This window comes from Aedes aegypti, chromosome 2 (assembly GCF_002204515.2).
Source record: "Aedes aegypti strain LVP_AGWG chromosome 2, AaegL5.0 Primary Assembly, whole genome shotgun sequence".
Classification (NCBI taxonomy): domain Eukaryota; kingdom Metazoa; phylum Arthropoda; class Insecta; order Diptera; family Culicidae; genus Aedes; species Aedes aegypti.
Window position 1 is genome coordinate 4,581,851 of NC_035108.1, and position 22,074 is coordinate 4,603,924.

The 22,074-nt window shown below is 35.5% G+C and overlaps 4 protein-coding genes across 4 annotated transcripts; 3 read left to right on the forward strand and 1 right to left on the reverse strand.

The window, feature by feature from the left end:
- Window positions 1-3,111: 3,111 nt before the first annotated feature.
- LOC5574891 (general odorant-binding protein 67) lies at window positions 3,112-4,036 on the forward strand. The gene is made up of 3 exons (XM_001661653.2): window positions 3,112-3,315; window positions 3,384-3,545; window positions 3,606-4,036. Exons 1-3 carry the CDS (start codon window positions 3,196-3,198, stop codon window positions 3,951-3,953), a joined length of 630 nt encoding a protein of 209 aa, XP_001661703.2. The 5' UTR covers window positions 3,112-3,195; the 3' UTR covers window positions 3,954-4,036.
- An 84-nt stretch (window positions 4,037-4,120) lies between these two features.
- Window positions 4,121-5,128, forward strand: LOC5574892 (general odorant-binding protein 67). The gene is made up of 4 exons (XM_021844776.1): window positions 4,121-4,238; window positions 4,306-4,467; window positions 4,622-4,870; window positions 4,939-5,128. The coding sequence occupies exons 1-4, from the start codon at window positions 4,194-4,196 to the stop codon at window positions 5,038-5,040; spliced, it is 558 nt and encodes a 185-aa protein (XP_021700468.1). The 5' UTR covers window positions 4,121-4,193; the 3' UTR covers window positions 5,041-5,128.
- Window positions 5,129-12,064: 6,936 nt separating this feature from the next.
- On the forward strand, window positions 12,065-13,060 carry LOC5574893 (general odorant-binding protein 67). Its single transcript, XM_001661655.2, has 4 exons — window positions 12,065-12,181; window positions 12,244-12,414; window positions 12,476-12,724; window positions 12,782-13,060. Exons 1-4 carry the CDS (start codon window positions 12,137-12,139, stop codon window positions 12,875-12,877), a joined length of 561 nt encoding a protein of 186 aa, XP_001661705.2. The 5' UTR covers window positions 12,065-12,136; the 3' UTR covers window positions 12,878-13,060.
- A 7,551-nt stretch (window positions 13,061-20,611) lies between these two features.
- LOC110675295 (general odorant-binding protein 66-like) lies at window positions 20,612-21,983 on the reverse strand. Its single transcript, XM_021839798.1, has 6 exons — window positions 21,919-21,983; window positions 21,720-21,788; window positions 21,551-21,649; window positions 21,199-21,483; window positions 21,111-21,138; window positions 20,612-21,037 (listed from the first exon to the last, which is right to left on the reverse strand). The coding sequence occupies exons 1-6, from the start codon at window positions 21,967-21,969 to the stop codon at window positions 20,931-20,933; spliced, it is 639 nt and encodes a 212-aa protein (XP_021695490.1). The 5' UTR covers window positions 21,970-21,983; the 3' UTR covers window positions 20,612-20,930.
- Between the last annotated feature and the right edge of the window lie 91 nt (window positions 21,984-22,074).

The window sequence follows — 22,074 nt, forward strand, 5'->3', positions numbered from 1 at the left end:
AAGTGACCATGGCAACGAGTGAATTTGGCACCGCTCATACGTCAAATTAGTGAACTCGTGCATTGGTCCATGGACCGATGCACGAGTTCACTTTCTGACGCTTGAGCGATGCCGTGTTATTTACGTGACCATGGCAACTAGTGAATTCGGCACCACTCAAATGTCAAATTAGTGAAATCGTGCATTGGTTCATAAATCGATGCACGAGTTCACTATTTTGACGTTTGAGAGATGCCGAATTCTCTTGTTTCCACGGTAACATAAATAACTCCGCACCGCATAAACGTTAAAGAATGAACGCGTGCATAAGTCCATTGACAACTAAGTTCGGTAACATTTAAACATGACGCTCTACAGTGTTTCATTTATATTTGCTGAAAGACAAAGTCCTGCAACAAAGACTGCGTGGTGAAGTGGTAGCGTGTCTGATTAGTGATCTAATGATCAGAGGTTTGGGACTAGTCTAGTGATGTTTTATTCATTTTTATTTTATTTGTTTGTAAAAATTAAATCATACAGACTGCAATACACAATCATACATGAAATTATAGTGAACACCTAATCAAATTGCCTGGAGTTGTATTGATCATGATAAATTCTCTAAAATGTACGCGTATGGTCTCCAGAATTCATGCATTTTATACAATCTGTTTTACAGAATAAGTGTTAACTTTTTTGAGATACAATCTCACTTATGTGAACATATTTGTTGGCTGGGGTAGAAATTATTTTAATCATTTCTCCTGTAAGGTCCTCTAGATACTTATTACATATATATTCCAATTGTTCGTTTAAAATATTCACCAGTTGTTCATCAACAATTTGTTAAGGATTTTCAGGAATTACTGAGAATTTTTCCAAAAAGTAGTGCAAACAATTCTAGGAGTTAAAATGTCTTCAAGACCACCAAGCAAGAATTCATTCCACGAATTCCTCAAAGAGTTCGCCTACAGTTTTTCAAACATTGAAGTTCTTCTTAAAGTTTTTCTACAGGATTGTTTGAAAGAATCACAGCAAGGTTATCCATACTTCCCCAAAAAAAAAAAGAATTCCTTTGGGAAAAAGTCATGTCTTCTCAAAGAAGTTCTCCGCAGATCTATCTGCATTTTTCACAGATTGTTGTTTTTTTCTCATTTTGGGAATTTTTGAAAATATTTTCACCAGATCCACTAAAATTTTGCAATTCATTCTTGAGCTTCTCAAACAATTTCTCCAGAAGTTCCATCAAGTATTCTTTAAGATTCTAGAAATAACTCCACTTCTTCCGAATGGTAATCTCAGGATTCTTCCATAAATAAAATTCAAAATTTATCCATTCTTCGTTTTTGATTAAAAAAATTCAATTCGTAGAGGAATTAATAAAGAAATCCCTAAATTATTAGGATATTCCTGGAGTAGAGGAATATCTCAATATTTTATGGATTGCTTTATTAATTTCTCTACGAATCATTCCATACCAGATTTCTGGAGAAACACTAACAAAAAAGGTTTGAAATTACTGTTGGTAATTGTTTGAATAATTGCAGCTTAAACATAATTCGGAAAAATTGACTAAATCCCTGTCGTAAAATGCAAGAATTAAACCGTAGAATTTCTTAAACTTGTTGTACCTTACAGAAAAAGTTATGTGGTCCTTGTTGAATTTACTACAAAAAAAAATCTCTTTTTCTTCGTCTTTTATAATAAAAAATGTTTGGATGGAATTTTTACTAAAAGTATTTGTAACTAAAATCTTGGATAATATTTTGTATGAACTCCGAAGATTCATTATAATATGGTGAACATATTGATGTAGAAAGAACCCATTTTTTCCTACCTTTAGAAATTTCAAGAACTGTTTTGAAGGGTCTATTATCGATTATTTTGTATTACTGTAGAAGTTTAACACGAAAATATGGCAGATGTTTCTAAAGAATATTACCGAAGATATATTGTGGTAAAATTTGTTATGTAAGATTATAATGAATTTATATCTAAGGGAAAACTTGTGGGCTTCGTGGCCGTGCGGTTAGTGTTACCAAGCATTCAGCCGCATCGTGTCAAGAGGTGTGGGTTCGATTCCCGCTTCAGTCCGGAAAACTTTTCGTCAGGAAAGTATTTCGACTGTGCCACTGGGCGTTGCATGCTAGTCCGTTGTCTAGTGTGGTGCTTCCTTCAAAGGACAAATCGTCCACTGGAAGCATTAACGTGTCGGTGTCTTTTTTTAAAATTAATAATTTGTGATATATTTTTGAAATATTTCGGTTAGGCAACTGAAGTCGCGTGATTCACCACCACGCTGATGCTGTGTAAGACAAGCGAGGTTTTCCCACAATAGTTGTACCACATAAAATAACGTAACTACTGAAGAAAGTTTTGTCAACAATTAGAGTCATAACTGTGGACCTGTTTTAAATGCAAACATCAATTCCGCCCCCTTCATCTCATTAGTGTGCATTCTGACGTGGCAGGCGTTATTGTTGCCTAAAAATAGAAGATCATCAGCACTTATTCACTGAGGATGTCACAGTAGTAAACAAGTTCCCTGTGTAAGTGCAACGGATCTGGCGGTACTGGAGTAGCAACCAGGGGCGACCAAAAAAAAAATTACCTGAAAATACCTGGACCAATTTTTCGAAGCAATTCCTGCGTACATATTATCAAATATCTTGATAGAAATACCTCGGGAAAAAAAATTCTGGGTAAAATTCATAGTAGATTCCAAAAAGATAGGGAATTCTTTTGTAGCATAACTGTAAAAAACCATAAGAAGCGTTCCTTAAAATAAACTAAAAAAAATCAAAGTGATTTTAGAGAAACAAAAATTGGCATTCACTCTAGACTAAGCTCGGATTCTTAAGGAACTATTCTTTGAAAAAAAAAAATCAAGTCGGAATAAGTTTTGTGAAGAATTTTTATTGGAATTCATGTCATGCATGTCTGGAAGGCATTTGCGGAAGAAATTTAAATTAAGCATGATTAAAAAGAAAACAGTGTGAAGTGGTGGTACCGTCTTGTAAGAGACCTTACTGTACTTGTTCTGCACTATATGATAAAGGAGACAAAACAACATGCGTGTTTACCAAGATGCTTTCAAACCATTCATTGCTACAAGCGCTCAAATGTGCTTTGAAAACAAAACAATGTCCAAAAAGAACCAATCTCTTCCGTTCATAAGTTCTCAGAGGTTTCGTAATGTTGTTGTAAAAATGCGCAATGATGCATATAAAACCAGATCAGTCTGGTTCATTACTAGTAACGAAACAGTCGAAGCCTGCTCCATCTTCCAAGATGTTCAAACTAGGTTTTCTCTTAATTTTAGTTTCATGCCTCGCAGTAAGTGAAATTGATATTTCGATTGCTTTGAACTTAAGTCTTATTTTATTTAAATCCTTTTTATTCAGATTTCAGTCCAATGCGTCGGATTTGATCCCTCCTGTTTCCAATCGAGCTCATCAAAAAAGGCCGACGATTGCTGTTTACTTCCGAAATTCTATGACAGCCAGATGGTTTCGGACTGCTTGACTTCTATAAGTAAATCCACAAACGACGTGGAAAAATACCAGGTAGAGATTGTTTCTTAGTAGGAGTTAGTTCTGAAACATAAGTGAAATGTCTTTCCACAGTGCTTGGTAGAATGCATAGCAAAAAAGCTGAACTTGCTCAAAGGCAACACCCTGGATCGTGAGGCCACGATGCAATTGTACAAAGCCAAAATTGGATCAGTTCCTCATTTCGCACCGATTATGGACAACATTTTCCAACAGTGTTATGACGGAATGGCCGTCTACGCAGCTCAGGACCGATCAGACCCTACGAAATGTAGTGCCCTGCCAATGATGCTACTCAACTGTATCCAGACCAGGCTGTTCCAGAATTGTCCAGCAAAGTTGTGGCAAGGAGGTCCCGCGTGTCAAGAGCTTAAAGAAAAGTTATTAGAAGGGTGTCCGTATGCTGCTATTGCGTCGTTTTAAAATAATAAAAATGTTATTCTTTTTTGTGTTGTTGGTATTGAGCATTTGGTTTGCAAATAAAACGATTGATTATTATGTTCACTAACCGTAACTCTAAAGGAAAATAATTGGCTCCCAAATCTGTTGACATGTTAGTTTTGTGAGCATTTTTTTCCATTTCGAACTCACTCCACGAACTTGAAATAAGAACAAAAAAATGAGCAGGCCATCATTCAGCTTTTGAACACAGTAGGTGTAACAATGCTTAACCCGTGGCTAATGGTTCTATCATTTGCAGTAGGCTATGTTGGTTTTATATTCAGTAATTAAAGATCACGTGCTGAGTCTTCTATTGTCAAAATTATCGTCACAGGTTACAACGCATAACTCTACATGGGACAAGTCTTGTTTTGAGCTGAAAACGAGCAAAAGAGCTGACGATTGCTGCGATATTCCCGGATCGTTCGACGAAGCGCTGCTAAAACGATGCTACGATGAACAGAAAGCCTTGAAGAATGAACAAGAAGCTATTAAGGTATGATATCGTCTATTTGGATATGATTTCTCGACCATGAGTTTTGAAAGGCGTTTGAGTCTAAAATAGGCACTAGCGTTCTTCGTACACAAGATGATAAGAACAACTATTGGATGTTTTGAAGTCATAAACTTTATCTTTAACTGATTAACAGTGTATAGCGGAGTGTGTGGCTCGAGAACTGGGTGCCTACAAAAATCACACTTTGATTAGGGAAAATTCCCGGCTGGTGTTCGAGAGCACAATAGGAAGCGATCCCAACTTTAGACCTGTCCTAGGAGACGTCTTCGAAAAATGCTTAAATCGGATCACTGCAATCGAGGCACAGGAAACCTACAAAAATGCCACGTGCCACTTTGCGCCTGCTTTTATGCTAGACTGTGTGGAGTCGGGTCTGTTCGAGGTGAGATGGATCGAGTCAAATAGGTATATTGGAAATTTGAATTAAACATCGTTTTTGAATAATTATAGAACTGTCCTGTCAGTATATGGAACGAAGGAGTCGGTTGCGATGAACTTAAGGAAAAACTGGAACAAGGATGTCCGTTCTTCGCTATATCTGAAACTCTTTAAGGTAGATTTGCGAGAGCTATGTATACGAAGTAATATAGCTATACGAACAGAGTATACGAAATAATTTTCATAAAATACACCAATGACAATTGCAATCAAAAAAATATTTTGACTCCTTGATCTTATGACATCCTTAGAATTATGTAAGTTCTCAGACGTACAAAGGTATCAGAATACAACAGTTATTTATTCCATGCACCACAATACTGCTATCCTTTAGGATTGCTGAATTCGTAAGAGTTTTCAAAACATTGTAGCACATCAGGTTGTTTGAAATACATTGAATAGTGGTTTCAGTCAACTAGCATCCAAGTTCTTCAGCTTGTATGCAGATTTACAGTATGGCACATAACAATATGTGAACATTGTACGACCTGAAACTTAGCAAACAATAACTTTTTTCATTTTTATAGGTGAATTAAAATTTTAGCTTGTGATGTGTATTTTAACACGACTTCATATTGTACACACTTAAATTAAAGACAAATTAAGGACATCCATGTCTCTTGCAGTTGCCTAAAATTTTATGGCTCATAAGGTAATCTAGAATGCCGTGTAAAGTGTACTGCGATCTTTTTTTTTGCATTACCGAGGGACCAAATGATCTAAGCCCGGGTGTGACGGACCTGCTTAAATTATCCAGCTTTTTACGCTAGCCATAAAACATTCTACATTCTTAAACCAGCCTATTCAACAATCTTAAACCAGCCTACTAAGACCAAGCTATGAAATTTGAAGGCAAGAAATGTCACATTCAATTCACCCCTCGTAGTGAATTGAATGTGACATTTCTTGCCTTCAAATTTCATAGCTTGGTCTTAGTAGGCTGGTTTAAGATTGTTGAATGAGCTGTGAAGAATTTTCGCCATTTACATTTGTTTGTACGTTCCTTCGTAAGTACAGGAGTATCAATTTCTCAATTTAAAAAAAAAAACACTAAATTTCTCTGCGCTTATTTTTAGGAATACAAAGAGAACAATCATGAAACTGTATAATGAAAGATTACGCCAACAGAGACGTCGTTTTGTTCATTATTTTCAGAGCATCTACACTACTTGATGTACAGTTCTGGTCCATTAATAGGTCCGCTCGTCTTTATTTTCAGATAGCCGTTCGTAATCTTTTCATGGACTTTGAGATATAAGGAGTCAAAAATGAAATGTTTGAAAATGGATAAACGTCGAGTTGTACGAACTCCTTATGCCGTACATGTCTGGTTTTGTTACGATTAATTTTTATTGAAGAAATTATGCTTGATTATTGAAGGCTAATTCAAAAGTTTACTGTATCATTCAGAAGAGGAAGTCAATGGAAATGAAAAACGTTAATTATAAGATTATTGCGTGAAATAAAGGGGAGAAGGAAAGTTGTAGGATTCCCCCACAGCACTGCTTAGTTTGAATACCGCGGTAAAATGGAAGCATCGCACGCCCTACGGGTCATTTTTTCGTCGTCTATATTCAGGTGGAAAATCACTAGGCACCTTATAAAACTGATAATGTCCTCTGAGCACATTATAAAGACAACATAACGTTCAGTAGTGATGAAAAATCCGTTTCCCAGTAGAAGGTTTCGCTGAAGGAATCATTTTAGCATCATGTTTTTGTCCCGGTTCGTATAGTCATGTAATAAGCTTCATGATAATTAGAATCTTATTCTCTAAGTTGCTGTTGTTAAACGTCTTTCATTAACCTAAAACAATAGAAATAATATAATTGTAAATTATAAAATGTTGTTTTTCAATTTTTAAAAACCAACAGTGAAAACCTCTGACGTTCAACAAGTTTTCAATATCACGAAACTTACTTTGATCATGCCATAAACAAATTTTAGTGTCGACAACAAATGTCAGAAGGGTATGGTTCAAATTTTATGGCATGCTAGCGTAAAAAGCTGGATTTTACAGGAATCCGTGAATTTCACCGTAATCTCAACAGCTGAAAAATTCGGTGAAAAAATAATGGAGTACGGTAATTTTTTACAGTTTTCAGTGAAATTTTACCGGAATCCGTAAAATTTTACGAATAACGGTGTTTTATTTTACCGAACTGTTCAGCTGTTGAGATTACGGTAAAATTCACGGATCCCGGTAAAATAATTTAAGTTATAATTTAAGTATATTTGTTTCGATAACCCAGTCAATGCACTAAAGTAGTAAAGATTTAAGGTTTTGTTCATCATATTTACATTATTCAAAAAATGAGAACATAAGATCGGTTTCAGGATATGGATAAAATATGTTGGGGCTTCGTTTTGAGAGCAATAATTGCATCTTATGGGCTTGATGTGCCTTCATCATTCGTCGATACAGAGCTCTATACGATTTTTTTATGAAAGAAAAATTGGTCGTTTGATTATTTAAAGACATCTTAGATAACCAGCTCACAGTTTTTCAGCAAGACAGAGCTGCTTGTCTGTATAAATAAAAATGGAATGGTGTTTGTATGTCACGAAATGGCTTGAGAACGGATCAACGGATTGACAAAAAAATTTCACTGTTGCACTCGACAAGGGTTGCGACGTGATCGTGTAAGAAAAAAGTTCGGAAATGTTTCCGGAATAGTCGGAAAATCGCACAAGACTAATGTGTCGTTTTGTATGGAGGATTACATGACGTTTTACATCAGCCTACTTGATGGTAAGACAAAGTTTGCCGCGACGACTAGTATTTAATAAATAATACTTATATATAGTGTAAACCATGAGCAAATTAATCAATATTTTATTTTTATTTTTTTTAATAAAAATTAATATGTCATAGATTAATTTCAATGTTAAAAATTGGAAATAACACACTGTGACGAAATTCATATAAAAACAGTGTTTAGAAAAAAAAACCTTTTTCTACTTACTTTAGGTCCCTTGAATCTGAAAATAATACCAAAATGATATTTGCAATTTGTGTATTTGACGATTTTATTGCATAATTAAACTTAAGACATTAGCATAATACTTCTCAATGTATGCAATTTTCCTTGAAATTATCAAGATTTTCAAGAATGAACGATTTTATGATTAAAAAAATATGCTTGTTAAGCTGTATGATTTTAAAAATGGGTTCACAATTTAGCTTACAGAACATTCCAAACACTTAAAATTTACGTTTAGGCTTAGTACTAGTGTAATCTTTAGTAGATTGTGCTACTTTTCCTCGAATGTCGTTTCTCCAAACGCCATTTACCAGAATGACCCATTTTCTCAAAAAGTTATGCAGTTCAGAAATGTATCAGATTAGTCTTCAGTGACATCGAGACAAACGAAAGCCCCGCACATCAAATTAAGAATAGTGCATAGATTGATTGATATTTACACTGTTTCCCCGAAAGCTTTTTCGAAAGACATTTTCTATTTTTTTTAATTGTCGTCGTAATAGACTGAATCGCTTCAAATTATCGATTCTCTTATGAATGATTTTATCCAAAAACGACAGACAAGACATTTGGATTATCGATGATCGTTTTTATTGGCAGGTGTACTTTAAAAATATGTTGAAAAAATAAGTTCAGTGTTCATATTTCATTATGTTTATAATCGTAATAAAAATGCATAAAATGTAGAAAGAGGGATTAAAACATAATCTAGCGGTGAAGAAATCTAATGCTTAAGGTAAAACAAAAGTTGGCCGTCACAATGGCCGATTTGTGGCCCTACTCACGTTTCCCCTAGCATTAAACTGGGGAAATAGTAGGCAGACGCTCCTAGAACCCTGTCCCAATTTTAGTGCCAAATGCTTAAGTTCAGGCTAAAACCACATGTTTACTCAATTTTTTAATGTTTTTCGTCTGTTTATGCCCAAAAAACATTTTTTTATTTTTTTTTATAGATTTTGTCACCCACCTTGGCTTAAACTCAAATTTTGGGTGTATTTTGTTCTCCGTGTCCCTTCCGAAATGCCAGATAGGTACAACCCCAGTGTTAAAACTACAACCCCTGTGGTGTTTTTGTCGTTTAAGCGACGATATGATACAGCCGTTATTTGTGTGGGAAAATTGCTAAAGTAGTTGCAGTAACATGCTCTTTCGTGTTATTAAATAAAAACAAGATTTCATCAAACATTTTAGGACCCTATTGTTATTGTTCAAGCCAATACTTCAGAGTCTTATGTTTTGATTCAACTTTTTAATGCATTTTTTTCTATTTAAGCAATGATTGCTAGTATTTTGGGTATTCTTTATTGACATCCTCACTTTATTTAATCTTTTTGGCTAGACATAAACAATATATTTATCGGGACAACTGATATTGATTGTTTCGCATTATTTTGCGAAGATACATTATTCGGCAGAACGTCCTTATGCCATATGTCTATTAGTTCAAACGATTTTTATTTCGTTTCACTTAGCGTGACATAGAGTACTGTAACTACAGTAACCATTGAGCCTTAAAACGCTAGGCAAGATATAGAATCAATTATTGCTAGCTCTACATATTGATCCTCGAGTTTTCCTTCTAGATACTTTTCAGAAGACACAACAACTTCTTCTTCTTTTTGGCATTACGTTCTCACTGGGACAGAGCCTGCTTCTCAGCGTAGTGTTCTTTTGAGCACTTCTACAGCTATTAACTGAGAGCTGTCCATTAGGAAAAGATCTAGGACCAACCGGGATTCGAACTCAGACACCTTCAGCATGGATGTGCTTTGTAGCCGCGAACTCTGACCACTCGGCCCCATAGTTCACAAGAAACGCGAAAGTTCTACGAGCAGCTAAACGCATCCCGGAAAAGCTTCGTGCCGCGAGCCAAAATGTGTAGGGATAAGGACGGAAGTATCTTGACGGACGGACGTGAGGTGATTGAAAGGTGGAAACAGCACTACGAAGAACACCTGAATGGCATGGAGAACACAGGCGCAGAGGGTCACGACAGCGGAGGAAGTGACTTCATCAGCACGGCGGATGAAGGAAACTAGAGTGTCTTGTCGCGGGAATCCCTGGACAAAAATCACTAATCCCAGGATTTCCCGAAATTGCATATTGAACTAAAAAATGCTGTTGTATTATTTTAAAATAATGGCACAAAACAAGCGGCATGTTTTTTTGTATTGCATTTGAGTTATTGCATTTAGCTCACTCAATAAGAGTTTTTAATGATATTTAAGGCCACTTATGCTTAAACTTGTGTTTCTCTGGTATGTTAGTTACGTAATTTTCAATAAAATATATCAGGCTTCTCTATGATTTGTTCCATTTGTCAACAATTGATTTAATGGTTGATTTTTTTATCTTTCCGTAACCGTTTTAATTTGCCCGCGGTGTACCTTACTCTTCTCAAGGTCTAACATGTCTAACGTGGCTGTTCTGCCAATAATTTAAAACCATGATGATTGCATAAGACACAACAATGTAAAAAAGTTACATAATCATAAGTGTAAATTTTGAATGATTTCTTGGTAAAATTTGAGAATGATTGGTATCACCTATACCTATACCTTATGTATCATGATTGATTTTCGTTTCAAATTACCTTTAATAAAGGGCCATTGACTTCGACTGCAGATATGTGAAATATACATTCATCAATATTTCAATCTTAAATAGCATCGTTCTAACCTATAAGAATTAAACATTACCTTCAAAAACAGGTTCGGTTATTATGAAATTACTTTATAAAACTAAACATTGCTTCAAATCTCGCTCCGACTGATCTATAGTCTTTTTGGAAGCATTTAACTTTTATTCCGGGATCCCGGGAAAACAATTTTGATTTTCTCAGCATCGCATCGAACAAAATTATAAAAAAACTGTGACATTTGGGACATTTGTACCGTCTCAAAAAAAAAAAAAAAAAAAAACGTAGAGTAAAGTGGGGCAAAAGTTCGAGTGGGGTAAGAGTTTCTTTTTAAGATCTCTAGCTTAATTCAAACAAAAAAATATAAATGTCATGCTGTTTCGAATGCTATTTAAGTAAGAGACTTTCACTCCAAATATCATAAAAATATATTGTGATTTGGAAAAGTTATGGCTATTTGTTGTTTTTCGATGTGAAAATTGTAATTTTTGGTCAAACTTTCGTTGCATGGAACTAAACAAAGATAAAATCTTTTTCAATATTTTATGTAAGGTCGTTTCTAGGCCTATCATGAGGATGCTTTGAGGTGTATTAGTTTTCCATAAATGCTTGGAAACATTTTTTTCCCATAGTGGGGCAAAAGTTCGACCCATGTATAAACTCACGGAAAAAAATGCAAATTGCCTAAAATCCACATATTATCTTCAAATTAAGCAAAATTTTCCTGATCGTGCGAAAAATGTTACCAAAATTTTACATTGCCAATTAGTTTTGCGAAAAACTGCTTTTTTTTGGGTATATTACAATTAATACTATTTTGGGTAATTTTTTGATGAAAATTTTGAGTGTATTTTTCGGCAAACATAAATTTACGGCTGGTATTCAGTATTCCTGTCATAAAAGTATCGATATTTTGCGTTTTAGCCAGCGAACTTTTACCCCACACTAGATTCGAACTTTTACCCAATCAATTTTGAAACTGTTATAACTAAAAATGGGTAAATATTTTTATACAAGTTTGTTCAGCAAAATTATAGCCGTTATGTTAAAGGTTCACTGTGTGGTATTTGTTGTGTTTCACTTGCTATTGTTTTCCTGGAAACTTTGATTATACCACTAAGGTCGAACTTTTGCCCCACCTTACTCTAATCAATGAAAAACAGAGAAAACGATTCTTCCTGTTCCTGCAATCTGCTTAGCTACAATTAATTCAGGGTTCAGCAAGTGAAAAATCGATCAAGTTGTTAGCTTAAAAAGACAACCAGTGACCACAGAACATTGAGCTGGAATGTGAAACGTTGAACTTGGAAACACAAATGAATGCACTAAGTTAGGTATAATGATCGCCTAAAACGCATTCTCATTCATTACGGACATAGACGCTAAACAAACGATGACCTTCAAACAATCCTCCAAAATTGTGTTTACTGAGGTAAATTGTTAAGTAATGATCGACATTGTCCTTCGTTATCAAACTTTTTCGCAACTCTTACCATGCCATTACCGGTGCAATAGTTTTGAATAAATACACGCGAATTTGAACCATTTGTCATTCTAGCGTTGAAACTTCAGTGCAAAAGACGGAACAATGTTCAATTTGCGGTTGATTGTTTTATCATTCATGATGGGTCAGGTAAGTGTTATAACCCGATACGAATCTACGGTATGTTCATCGATGCATATTCAATCCTGAAGCTGTCATGCAACGATGGACCTGTGGACAAATCCTGTTTCGAGCTGAGGACTACCAAAAGAGCCGACGATTGCTGTAAAATTCCAGACATTCTGGTGGAATCTGACGAATCGATGGTGAGACGATGCTTTGCGCAGCAAAACAAGACCTTAGATGAGCACGAGACTGCCAAGGTATATCGTCTTTGTAATAATTGTCCAGATATGATTTTAATTCTTAAGTTAAAAATAACAGTGCGCAGCGGAATGCATAGCTCGTGAACTTGGTACCTTCAAAAACGGAGCCCTGGACAAAGAACTCGCCAAAAAGGTACTTCTGGGCAGGCTTGATAAGGATAAAAATTTCAAACCCATTGTTGGAGGCGTTCTGGATAAGTGCCTCGGTCGCATAAATGCAGTCATCGAAAAGGAATCAAAACGAAATGGAACGTGCAACGCCACTGCAAATTTCTTATTCGACTGTGCCGAACAGGGATTATTTGAGGTAAAATTTTTATTAGGTCGTTGCATTAGTGCAACAAACGATATTTTATCTTTGCAGAATTGCCCTTCTTCCGTCTGGGATTCGAACGACGGATGTGTTGAGCTGAAAAACAAACTAGCCCAGGGTTGCCCATACAGTGCTATTGCCGAATAGTGTTGACATTGTGGAATATTCTTGACAACTAAATAAATGCACCAGAGTTAATAATGTTCACTGGTATACGAAATAATCATAAGAACATCGGACATAAACGTTACTTTCTCTGATTTGACAATCCCATTACTCAGAGCGTTAATGATTAATGATTATGATTAATAAAAAATGCCAATCATAAATCACAACAAATTAAGAGTTATTCATTAATCACTAATCATAATCATTGCAATATTATATTTAACTTTATTTACTATATTCTTGATTTATTTTCTACTAACCTTCAAATTAGTATAGACTCATTTTTAAATAAACTCTTGGTGCTTTCTGTTCACTATTATTTTCTCCGATTTCTTTGTAACACTCCTCAGCGTTAAAACTTTTTAGGTTTACTTAGTTCACCCGCAGCTTTGAAGCAAGTCGGTGCAGAAAGCGACTGGGTTCTAATTTTTCATTTCTTTTAAGGTGTGATTTTTCACGACCGTTTTAACCATGGAGTACTATCGTGAGTAATTTTCACTGAAACTGGCCCACTATTTACACTTGGTCATTTTAAAAATGATCGTGTCGAGTAAGTAAAGAAGCTGCATTTAATTAGTGAAATTGATGGACCCCTCGTTAGTTATAGTTAAAACAGTTTTTGGGAACTCCTAGATAATTGAAAATTCGTGGCTTATTCAAACTCCCATAAATCTCCAATAATTTCTTCAGCAACCCTTATGGTTAACATGGTTGTGGAAAAGGTGAATGTGAATGAAAGGTGTATGTTTTTTTAAATCAACAGTTATGTGCGATTTCGTGAAACATTTCTTAACGCTCTGGTACAATAGCGATTTACGCTTACTGTTATGTATTGTGAAAAGAGATATTTGTTTTACAATGTTTTACATGATATATTATATGCATTTGCGCTAGAAAGGAGGAGTGCTAAGAGAGGGAGAGTGTCAATATAGGAGCCTCCTCTCCTTGTTTGAAAATATAATATTCTCTAATACTAATACTTCATAGGGGTCCCAGCAAATGTCAACATTTTGATTAACTTCATAAGTGATTTATTATTTACTCAAAATGTATATCCTTTTTCGGAACAGTTCACTTAGACAGACTGGACAAAAACTTGAACAAACTGCGATACTCAACACACATTGATATTGTTCTATATTTTCTTCATAGAAACATCATAATTCTGTGAACCTTTTTGTTCTTCTTTGTATTCTGTTTTTGAATTTGAATAAAGATTCCCAAGATATCATAATAGAGCTTACAGCAGGGCTGGTAGCAGATTTCTTTTCGCTATCGAAAAGCGATGCAAATGTTCGTTTTACCTGCACTGTGTGGGTAAAATGAACAGCGGTTGGTGGTAAAATGATCACCACGCAAAAAACATGAGCAAAACAAATATTTCTGAAAATTTTCATTGCCCCACCGAAAATACATCCATTAATAATTGTAACCCATTCAAAAAGAATTCTTAAGGTATAAGATTTGACATCATATCATAACGATATTCACCTCACTGAAAAACCTCACGTCTTCCGAGCTAAATGTTACGTCAGTTCTAATTTTCAATCGTGGTTTTCTAAAATCTCAGTTTTCGTTGATATTTTCATTTCAATTGACCTACGTATCAACTCGAACTCTCAGATTTATACTCTAAAACGTCGGTGCGTTATAACAATTAATCGAAATTAGTTTTTTCTCGGTAAAAGGCACGGTGTTCATTTTATCACCCTGTTCATTTTACCACCACTTCCCCTACTAGGTCTTTTTTTTACGGAAGGTCTTGAAGGACTGTACTTTAACAAAGATGGACTCTGAAGTCACTTTTTTTCCTTATACTGATTGCAGTGAATCCTGCTGCCAAATTTGAAAGGTCTTGTGGGAAACAAGATTGCTGCTCGCCGATGATTATTGAATCGAACATTGAGCTGCATCCGATGCGTCCAATGGCTAACCGAAGAAAGAGGAAAAATCATGGCCTGCCTTGTGCTGATTGACAATTAACGTTACGGGGATGCTAGCGTTATGTGTCGTCCATAACACATGTGCTATGCACTCTAAATAGAATCCACAATTATACAATAGAATATACTCCACACAAGTCTATTACACAGTTTCTTCAGAAATTTCTTCTCAAATTCCTCGAGAAAGAGCTTTGAGAATTCTGCTAGTGTTTTCTTTAGAGATTTCTTCTAGCATACTTACGGGGGTTCCTTCAGAAATCCCTCTAGAAATTCCTCTTCAGATTCCTCTACCAATTCCCCAAGGAAATCTTCCAGCGGCGTTCCAAGGGATGCTGAGATGCTTAGAGAAATTCAGAATGAGATACAGGAATTCCTTGAATACTCCCATGCTTCAGTAGTTCCACAAGGATTGTGGTGAAAGTAATTTTCAGTATTACCTCCAGATACTTATTGACTAACTCTTCCATGGATACCGTTTGGTTGCTTTAGAAGATTTTACAAAGATTCATAATGGAGTTATTTACAAGAAAATCCCGAAAGGCTCATTCCAGAGTGTTCAAAAATTTTATTCAGGGATTTTTCCTGGAAAAACACACAAATTTCTTCAGGGAATCCGTTCAATGATTTTCTAGAAATTCTTGTATAATAGAAACTAGCATTTTTCTAAGGGATTTCAACAAGATTTCCTCGAAAATCTAGACGTTCTTATACACAACCATGTGGGAGTTAATCAAGGATTACTCTAGTGCTCAATCAGGTTTCATTAGATGTTACTAAAGGATTTATTTTTTAAATTCATCTCGAATCAAATTAAAATCATCTATTCATTCCTGAAAAAAACCGTACTGTTTTTCTGGAGATATCCCTGCAAAAAAATAACCGGAATAATAATTCGAATATTTTGGGAATTTCTCAAAAGTTTCCTGGAAGAATTTCTGAAGGAATCTCCAACGACCATTTTGTGAAAATACTGGTAGAATTCTTGCAAATGTTCTAAACGAGCATCTTGGAGGAAGTTCAATAGAAAAGGATGATTATCATTGGATAATCAATGTATAAGTTCTTGAAGGAATTTCTGATGAGATCTCTGAAGTAATTTCTGTAATTGTCTTTAGTAGATTTCCTAATTTTCTAAAACTAAAGTATTGGAAGGATTCCTTAGGAAGTCCGTTAATTAAATCATTAAATGAACATCTGAAGGCAACTCCTTGGGCAAATACCTGAATCAATTCCTGGAAGAAATAATGTAGACATTCCTACACAAATATGAGCCGTAATACTTGTCGTAATGTTATGAGGAATTCAAAAAAAAAAAAATTCAAATATTCTTAGAGAAATGTGTGGTAAGAATAACAATCTTATCTACTGGTTCCGTTTAGGATTCTTTTTGTTATCTTGGCTCCTTATTGGTCCCTTTTTTTTTATCTCTGCTTGATTCTTTTCTGGTCTCTTTTTGCAGGCAAGAGGTCTCTAAAGCTCCTATTTTTATTGAAAAGTCATTGGAAGATATGTTAAAAACTGATATCAACTCAATTCATAACTATGTGCTAATTGTAATACCACTTATCAAGATAAAGTTTCTAAAGTAAATCGTTCAACGTACTGGTTCCGTTTAGGATTCTTTTTGTTATCTTGGCTCCTTATTGGTCCCTTTTTTTTTATCTCTGCTTGATTCTTTTCTGGTCTCTTTTTGCAGGCAAGAGGTCTCTAAAGCTCCTATTTTTATTGAAAAGTCATTGGAAGATATGTTAAAAACTGATATCAACTCAATTCATAACTATGTGCTAATTGTAATACCACTTATCAAGATAAAGTTTCTAAAGTAAATCGTTCAACGTACTGAAATCAAGAGCATCGTCAGCTGTCGCAAGCAGCACAAAATACTCCACGATTCTAGGGGGAGGAAGTCGGGCATAGTGTGACAAGCCTTACCCAATTTCTGTAGATCTCATAAAGATCGCGACAAATGGAGGGAGGTGCTTGATTGAAAAGATCTAAACTTAGTATGGTATATTTTGTGTACCATCCCTAAGCAGAAATGCATATTTTGTTCCATTTGAGGTTTAATGCCAAGAATAAGAAAAATAATTCATTATCATTTAATTCTCGAGCAGCCTTTGACTAACTTTTGTAGTTTCTTACTCTAAAACACTTTTCTTCCATACTGTCCACATTTTATTCTAGTGGTCAACTGTTGAGCAGATGCGTGATAACACAAGAAATTAAACCAGCTTGTTCGGTACTTCCAACACTCCTCCGCAATATAAAGATAGTCATTTTGTTTTCTACTCGTTTTTCCTTGCCTTACTAATGTCAATTGAATTTCATTACATGTTCAATCGGTACAGCTCTCCAACTTTCTGGCCTACTATGGCAACTCTACCAAACTCCATAATTTTACAATCTTTTGAATTAAATACGACTCCATGCCTTTGTCTGAAGTTATAACTCTTCAACTGATACCAAATTAATAAAAAATCCTGGTACAACAACAATGTTTTTCAACTTGACATCAACTGGTCGCCTGTTTGGACCATTTGCAGACAGAATCAATCCTCCCTCAGCAACAGAATATAAAACGCTACCATTCGTCAGGATCACCCTTTTTTTTTTAAGATGATTATAAAACGAAGCCAAACTTTGAATTTTCAAGTGCACAAGACGAGAGTATCCGACAACAGTTCGCGTTGAAAACCAATCAACTTGCTTGCTTGCTGGTGGTGACTAATGGAATAGATTTTCAACGTGAAGCGCTATTTGGTTCTCAAGTCTTGTGCTCTTGAAAATTTGAGGCTTCGTTCTATAATCACCTTAAGGCACTCTGTGCTCGTGGCCACTACTGTGCCGGAATCAGTTGATCTGTAGCTTCTTCTTTACCGATAAAGATCTATTTTTAACTTATCTATATATTTACATCTTACTTTCACTCTCTCCTACTCTTTTTACTCTCACACCGAGCAGGTAGGAGAGAGCTCTGCTGTTATTGAGGCTAGCTGCCTGCGAAGAGGGTCAGTTTGTCTCAGTCACCATCTGATACTGACGGAGGATGGATGTGCTCCCCAAAGCACGGTCCTCCGTCAGGCGTCATCTGGTGGCTGGACGGGTTTTTTGTGGAGGGGCTGGGAATCGAACCCATGACCTTCCGCTTATGAAGCGAAAGCGTAACCTCAAGGCTACAGACCCCCCTAGGATCACACGTTGCATCGTCCTTTTCTTATGCCAATCCAAAACATTCTCGTTTCCTGTCATGTGAGCGGATGCAGCAGAATCAAAATACCAGTGTTCTTCATTCTCCTCCTGAAGTGCAGCAAAGCAGACTTGACGATCTGATTCAACGGGGCTTCCGCATGCGTAACACAACCGTTTGAAGGCATTTCTCCTCTCCGTCTTAGCAACCATTGCCTTCGATTTACCTGTTCCGTTTCTTTGAAGTCGACGATCATATCTATAAGCAGCTTTGTCTTCACAAAATTCATCGTGAAAACTTCCATTCTCCCTTGCTTGCCCTCCCTTGCAATGTACGCACTACTTTTTAATTTCCTTCAACTCTGGACCCACAGAGTAGATGCGTGATAACATAGGAAATCAAACCAGCTTGTTCGGTAATTCAAAACGTAATAAATGTATATTTCTCTCCTTCTCTTAACAACTGTCAACTAACTAAACAAATGCCTACTGAGCGGTTCCACGCCAAATCGGTAAACGATGAAACTCGACTACCTTGGATTCAAATGGAATTTTGCACATAGTTTCGATATAATAGAATAAGTTTCTTCCACTGGTGGAGAGACCATTTAAAATCAAGAGTAACTTCTGATAAGGGCGTAAGTATTTTTAGCATCTCCATTTAAAAAAAATGTACTTCGGAAACCGTTTGTTATAGAGAAAAAGTGTCTGAGGAGGGATGGTAGACAATCAAATAGGCTTTGTAAAAAAATACACTGAAAAAAAAATACTTTTATTTTCATGAAAATATCAAAACTAAATCTTAAAACACAAATTGCAAAAAATAGGTATCTTCAATTTTTTTCAAATTTTTTCTGTAAAATTTCAATGTAAAACCAGATGTTTTAAGCACAGTTTCAACATGGTGCAATCTAAAATAAAAAAGTTTTTCTAAGAGCAACTTTTGGTGCATTTCTGAAAATTCAATTTCTGGCCGTATAAAATACGTTTTGATGCTTTAATATGATTCTTCACCCAAAAACAATTCAAAATGCTAATAACAATGATCTTCCTAAAACTAGCCGTTTTCTAGATATTCAGGATTCAATTATATTAATATCATAAAACTTAAGAATATACGCCCGTTTCATAAGTTACTGCGGATGCTCCACCAACAATGTTACGTTTATCTCTTTCCACATTAATATCCCATGTTTTAAGGGCAGTTTCAACATGGTGCAATTGAAAATATTTTTTTTTTCTAAGGGCAACTTTTGGTGTATTTTTGAAAATTCAATTTCTGGTTATAGAAAAGGCGTTTTGATGCTGCAATATGATTTTTTATCCAAAAGCAATTCAAAATTTTAATATCAATGATCTTCCTATAAGTAACCGCTTCAAGATATTTGGGATTGAATTATATTAATATCATAAAACTTAAGAAAATACGCCCATTTCTTACATTATTCCAGATGCTCAATCAACAATGTTACGTTAATCTCTTTCCACATTAATATCCCATGTTTTAAGGGCAGTTTCAACATGGTGCAATTTAAAATAACGGCCAGAAATTGAATTTTCAGAAATGCACCAAAAGTTGCTCTTAGAAAAACTTTTTTATTTTAGATTGCGTATCTGGTTTTACATTGAAATTATACAGAAAAAATTTGAAAAAAATCGAAGATACCTATTTTTTGCAATTTGTGTTTTAAGGTTTTTTCGATTTTTTCATGAAAATAAAAGTATTTTTTTTTCAGTGTATATTTTTTTTACAAAGCCTATTTGATTGTCTACCATCCCTCCTCAGACACTATTTCTCTATAACAAACGGTTTCCGAGGTACAATTTTTTTTAAATGGTGGTGCCAAAAATACATACGCCCTTATCAGAAGTTACTCTCGATTCTAAACGATCCCCAATTATATGAGATAATTTTCGTCTCATAAACATAATACATCTGCGCAGTTTCATCCAAATCGGAATGGTACATGTCAGATTTCAGCATTTTATGGACGATTTCGCGTGGAACCGCTCTACTTGGTGTTGCGCATGATAATATAATTCCAACATCAACAACTCCCCACTAAAATTTAACATGCCGAATTTTCACAGTTCCTTTTGAACGCCAACATGGAAAAGAATTCTGCCAATTCATTGATTGCCTCCTTAACAAACCAGTTGAAAATTAGCTGATTCTACGCAAGTTACGTCCCAAAAATCAAACCCGGTCAAAAACTACTCACCTTCCCCGAAAAAGCTACTTAAAAACTTAACATTATTTATACTTTGCAATTGGATTAAATGGACGAAATGAAGTGAATTTTGCGAATAGTTACACGTCTTCTTGGTGAGAATCGAACTCGCGTCTTACAATTAACTTGGCAAGGCGCGTTATCGATACACCACGACAGAGGATCCATGAATGCATAAGTTAACGCAATCATGTGGTCCTCTTTCGCAAAGCTCACTTTTTTTTTTGGACGAATGGGCACATGCATTCTAACACAATATTTTATACTGTGTGTGCAATGCCTAGGCGAGAGCTTATTATTTATTAGGTATTAAACGACCATGAATAGTTTTAACTAGAAATTTTATTTGAAATTGTATATCTTGGTGTACAGTATGATACATGTTGGCAGTTGAAATGATTTCAATATTTATTTTGATTGCTCGAGATCACCCTCCAGAGATATAAATACTTTTTTAACATGATTTAAACACATTGAATAATTTTGCAAAAAAAATAGTTGAAGTCACTTTTTATACACAGTATGCACACACTTGGTTGGAAAAATAAGCTTCTTGAAAAAACTGAAATCTCAAATATATTAACATGATGAACCATCCTACTCTTTGCATACTTTTTAGCAGGTTGCCACAGATTTTCATAGGATCGAAAAATGACAAAACAGCACATCAATCTAAACGGCAGAAGACATTTTATCCAACTGTTTGAACGTTTGTAAGATATCCTCCATGTTCTCAGTACAATTGTTTGAGTATTTCTTCCACTCACTGCAGATGGGGCCTAAAATTGAAGATAGATGGTTTGTCAAATGATCAATTGTTAGTAAAACAACGCAACAACCGACTTCACGTACTTTGACTTGAAGACGACACTGGACATTTCTGAAAGGAAAAATTAGAATTATCCAACAAAGCTGAAACAAACCCCAAGGAATAGTTTACCGCAAACGCAATCGCAGAGAAGCAGATGCTCACCAGCATCGGTTTGAGCGAGCATTGACCCGGATCGGGGATGTCCATTCTGTTCGTTTTGAAAAATTGCACAATTTGGGTGTAGTTTTTCTCCACCATCGGCAAACACTGATCCAGCAGGATGGACTTGGTGATCCGTAGCCATTCGGTTTGATTTTTCAGCTGATTGTCCAAATACTTTTCGGCTGCAGCTTTGTCCAGGGTGCCATTCACTGTCAGCACCTTGAATCGTTTGAACATGCATTGCAGTGGTTTCTGGGAATTGAATGGGGAAAATATCTGGTTTGAATTCAATTGGTGGTGTTTGAAAGTTGAAACTCACACATAACTTAACCAATTCAGGCTCTTTTTTAGAAGAAATCTCGCTCCAGCATTCTTCCATGGATTTCAGTTCCGCCAGAGGCGGAAAATTACAGCAAGACTAAAACAGTTGATGAAACATTGTTTTATGTATAGGAAGTTAACTTTCATAAAAACTTTAAAATTCATACGCTATTTCCATTTAGTCCCTTCACACTTGGAAGTTTCATACATGCTGGGTTTGAATCAGCTGATGCTGGCTGTAGAGATTGAAAAAGACTAATGAAAACTTGTCTTGTCAGCACAAAGTGTTTGCATTGCAATTGTTGCATGAAAATTACGGATCGTAAGTGTTAATCTATATTAAATTGTTTGATTTTAGATAATTACCAAAACTATTCCAGCAATCAAAATCAGAAAAACAAAACTTTCAATAACCATTACTACCCTTTTGCCACTTGAACACTGTGCTCTCTGGCTATTTGCCATAGCCGTTATAAACTGTTTGCAGAGCGAAAAAAGTATAATAACTGTAATCGTGCTCAA

Excerpts from the sequence above, each read along its gene's own strand:
- LOC5574891 (XM_001661653.2), top strand. The coding sequence starts at position 3,196 with ATGATGCATATAAAACCAGATCAGTCTGGTTCATTACTAGTAACGAAA. Across the intron at positions 3,316-3,383 it reads TTTTAGTTTCATGCCTCGCA|ATTTCAGTCCAATGCGTCGG; the intron begins GTAAGTGAAATT and ends CTTTTTATTCAG. Across the intron at positions 3,546-3,605 it reads ACGACGTGGAAAAATACCAG|TGCTTGGTAGAATGCATAGC; the intron begins GTAGAGATTGTT and ends GTCTTTCCACAG.
- LOC5574893 (XM_001661655.2), top strand. The coding sequence starts at position 12,137 with ATGTTCAATTTGCGGTTGATTGTTTTATCATTCATGATGGGTCAG. Across the intron at positions 12,182-12,243 it reads TATCATTCATGATGGGTCAG|CTGTCATGCAACGATGGACC; the intron begins GTAAGTGTTATA and ends TCAATCCTGAAG. Across the intron at positions 12,725-12,781 it reads CCGAACAGGGATTATTTGAG|AATTGCCCTTCTTCCGTCTG; the intron begins GTAAAATTTTTA and ends TTATCTTTGCAG.
- LOC5574892 (XM_021844776.1), top strand. The coding sequence starts at position 4,194 with ATGCTTAACCCGTGGCTAATGGTTCTATCATTTGCAGTAGGCTAT. Across the intron at positions 4,239-4,305 it reads TATCATTTGCAGTAGGCTAT|GTTACAACGCATAACTCTAC; the intron begins GTTGGTTTTATA and ends TTATCGTCACAG. Across the intron at positions 4,468-4,621 it reads ATGAACAAGAAGCTATTAAG|TGTATAGCGGAGTGTGTGGC; the intron begins GTATGATATCGT and ends ACTGATTAACAG.
- LOC110675295 (XM_021839798.1), bottom strand. The coding sequence starts at position 21,969 with ATGGTTATTGAAAGTTTTGTTTTTCTGATTTTGATTGCTGGAATAGTT. Across the intron at positions 21,789-21,918 it reads TGATTGCTGGAATAGTTTTG|CCAGCATCAGCTGATTCAAA; the intron begins GTAATTATCTAA and ends CAATCTCTACAG. Across the intron at positions 21,484-21,550 it reads CTGAATTGGTTAAGTTATGT|AAACCACTGCAATGCATGTT; the intron begins GTGAGTTTCAAC and ends TTCAATTCCCAG.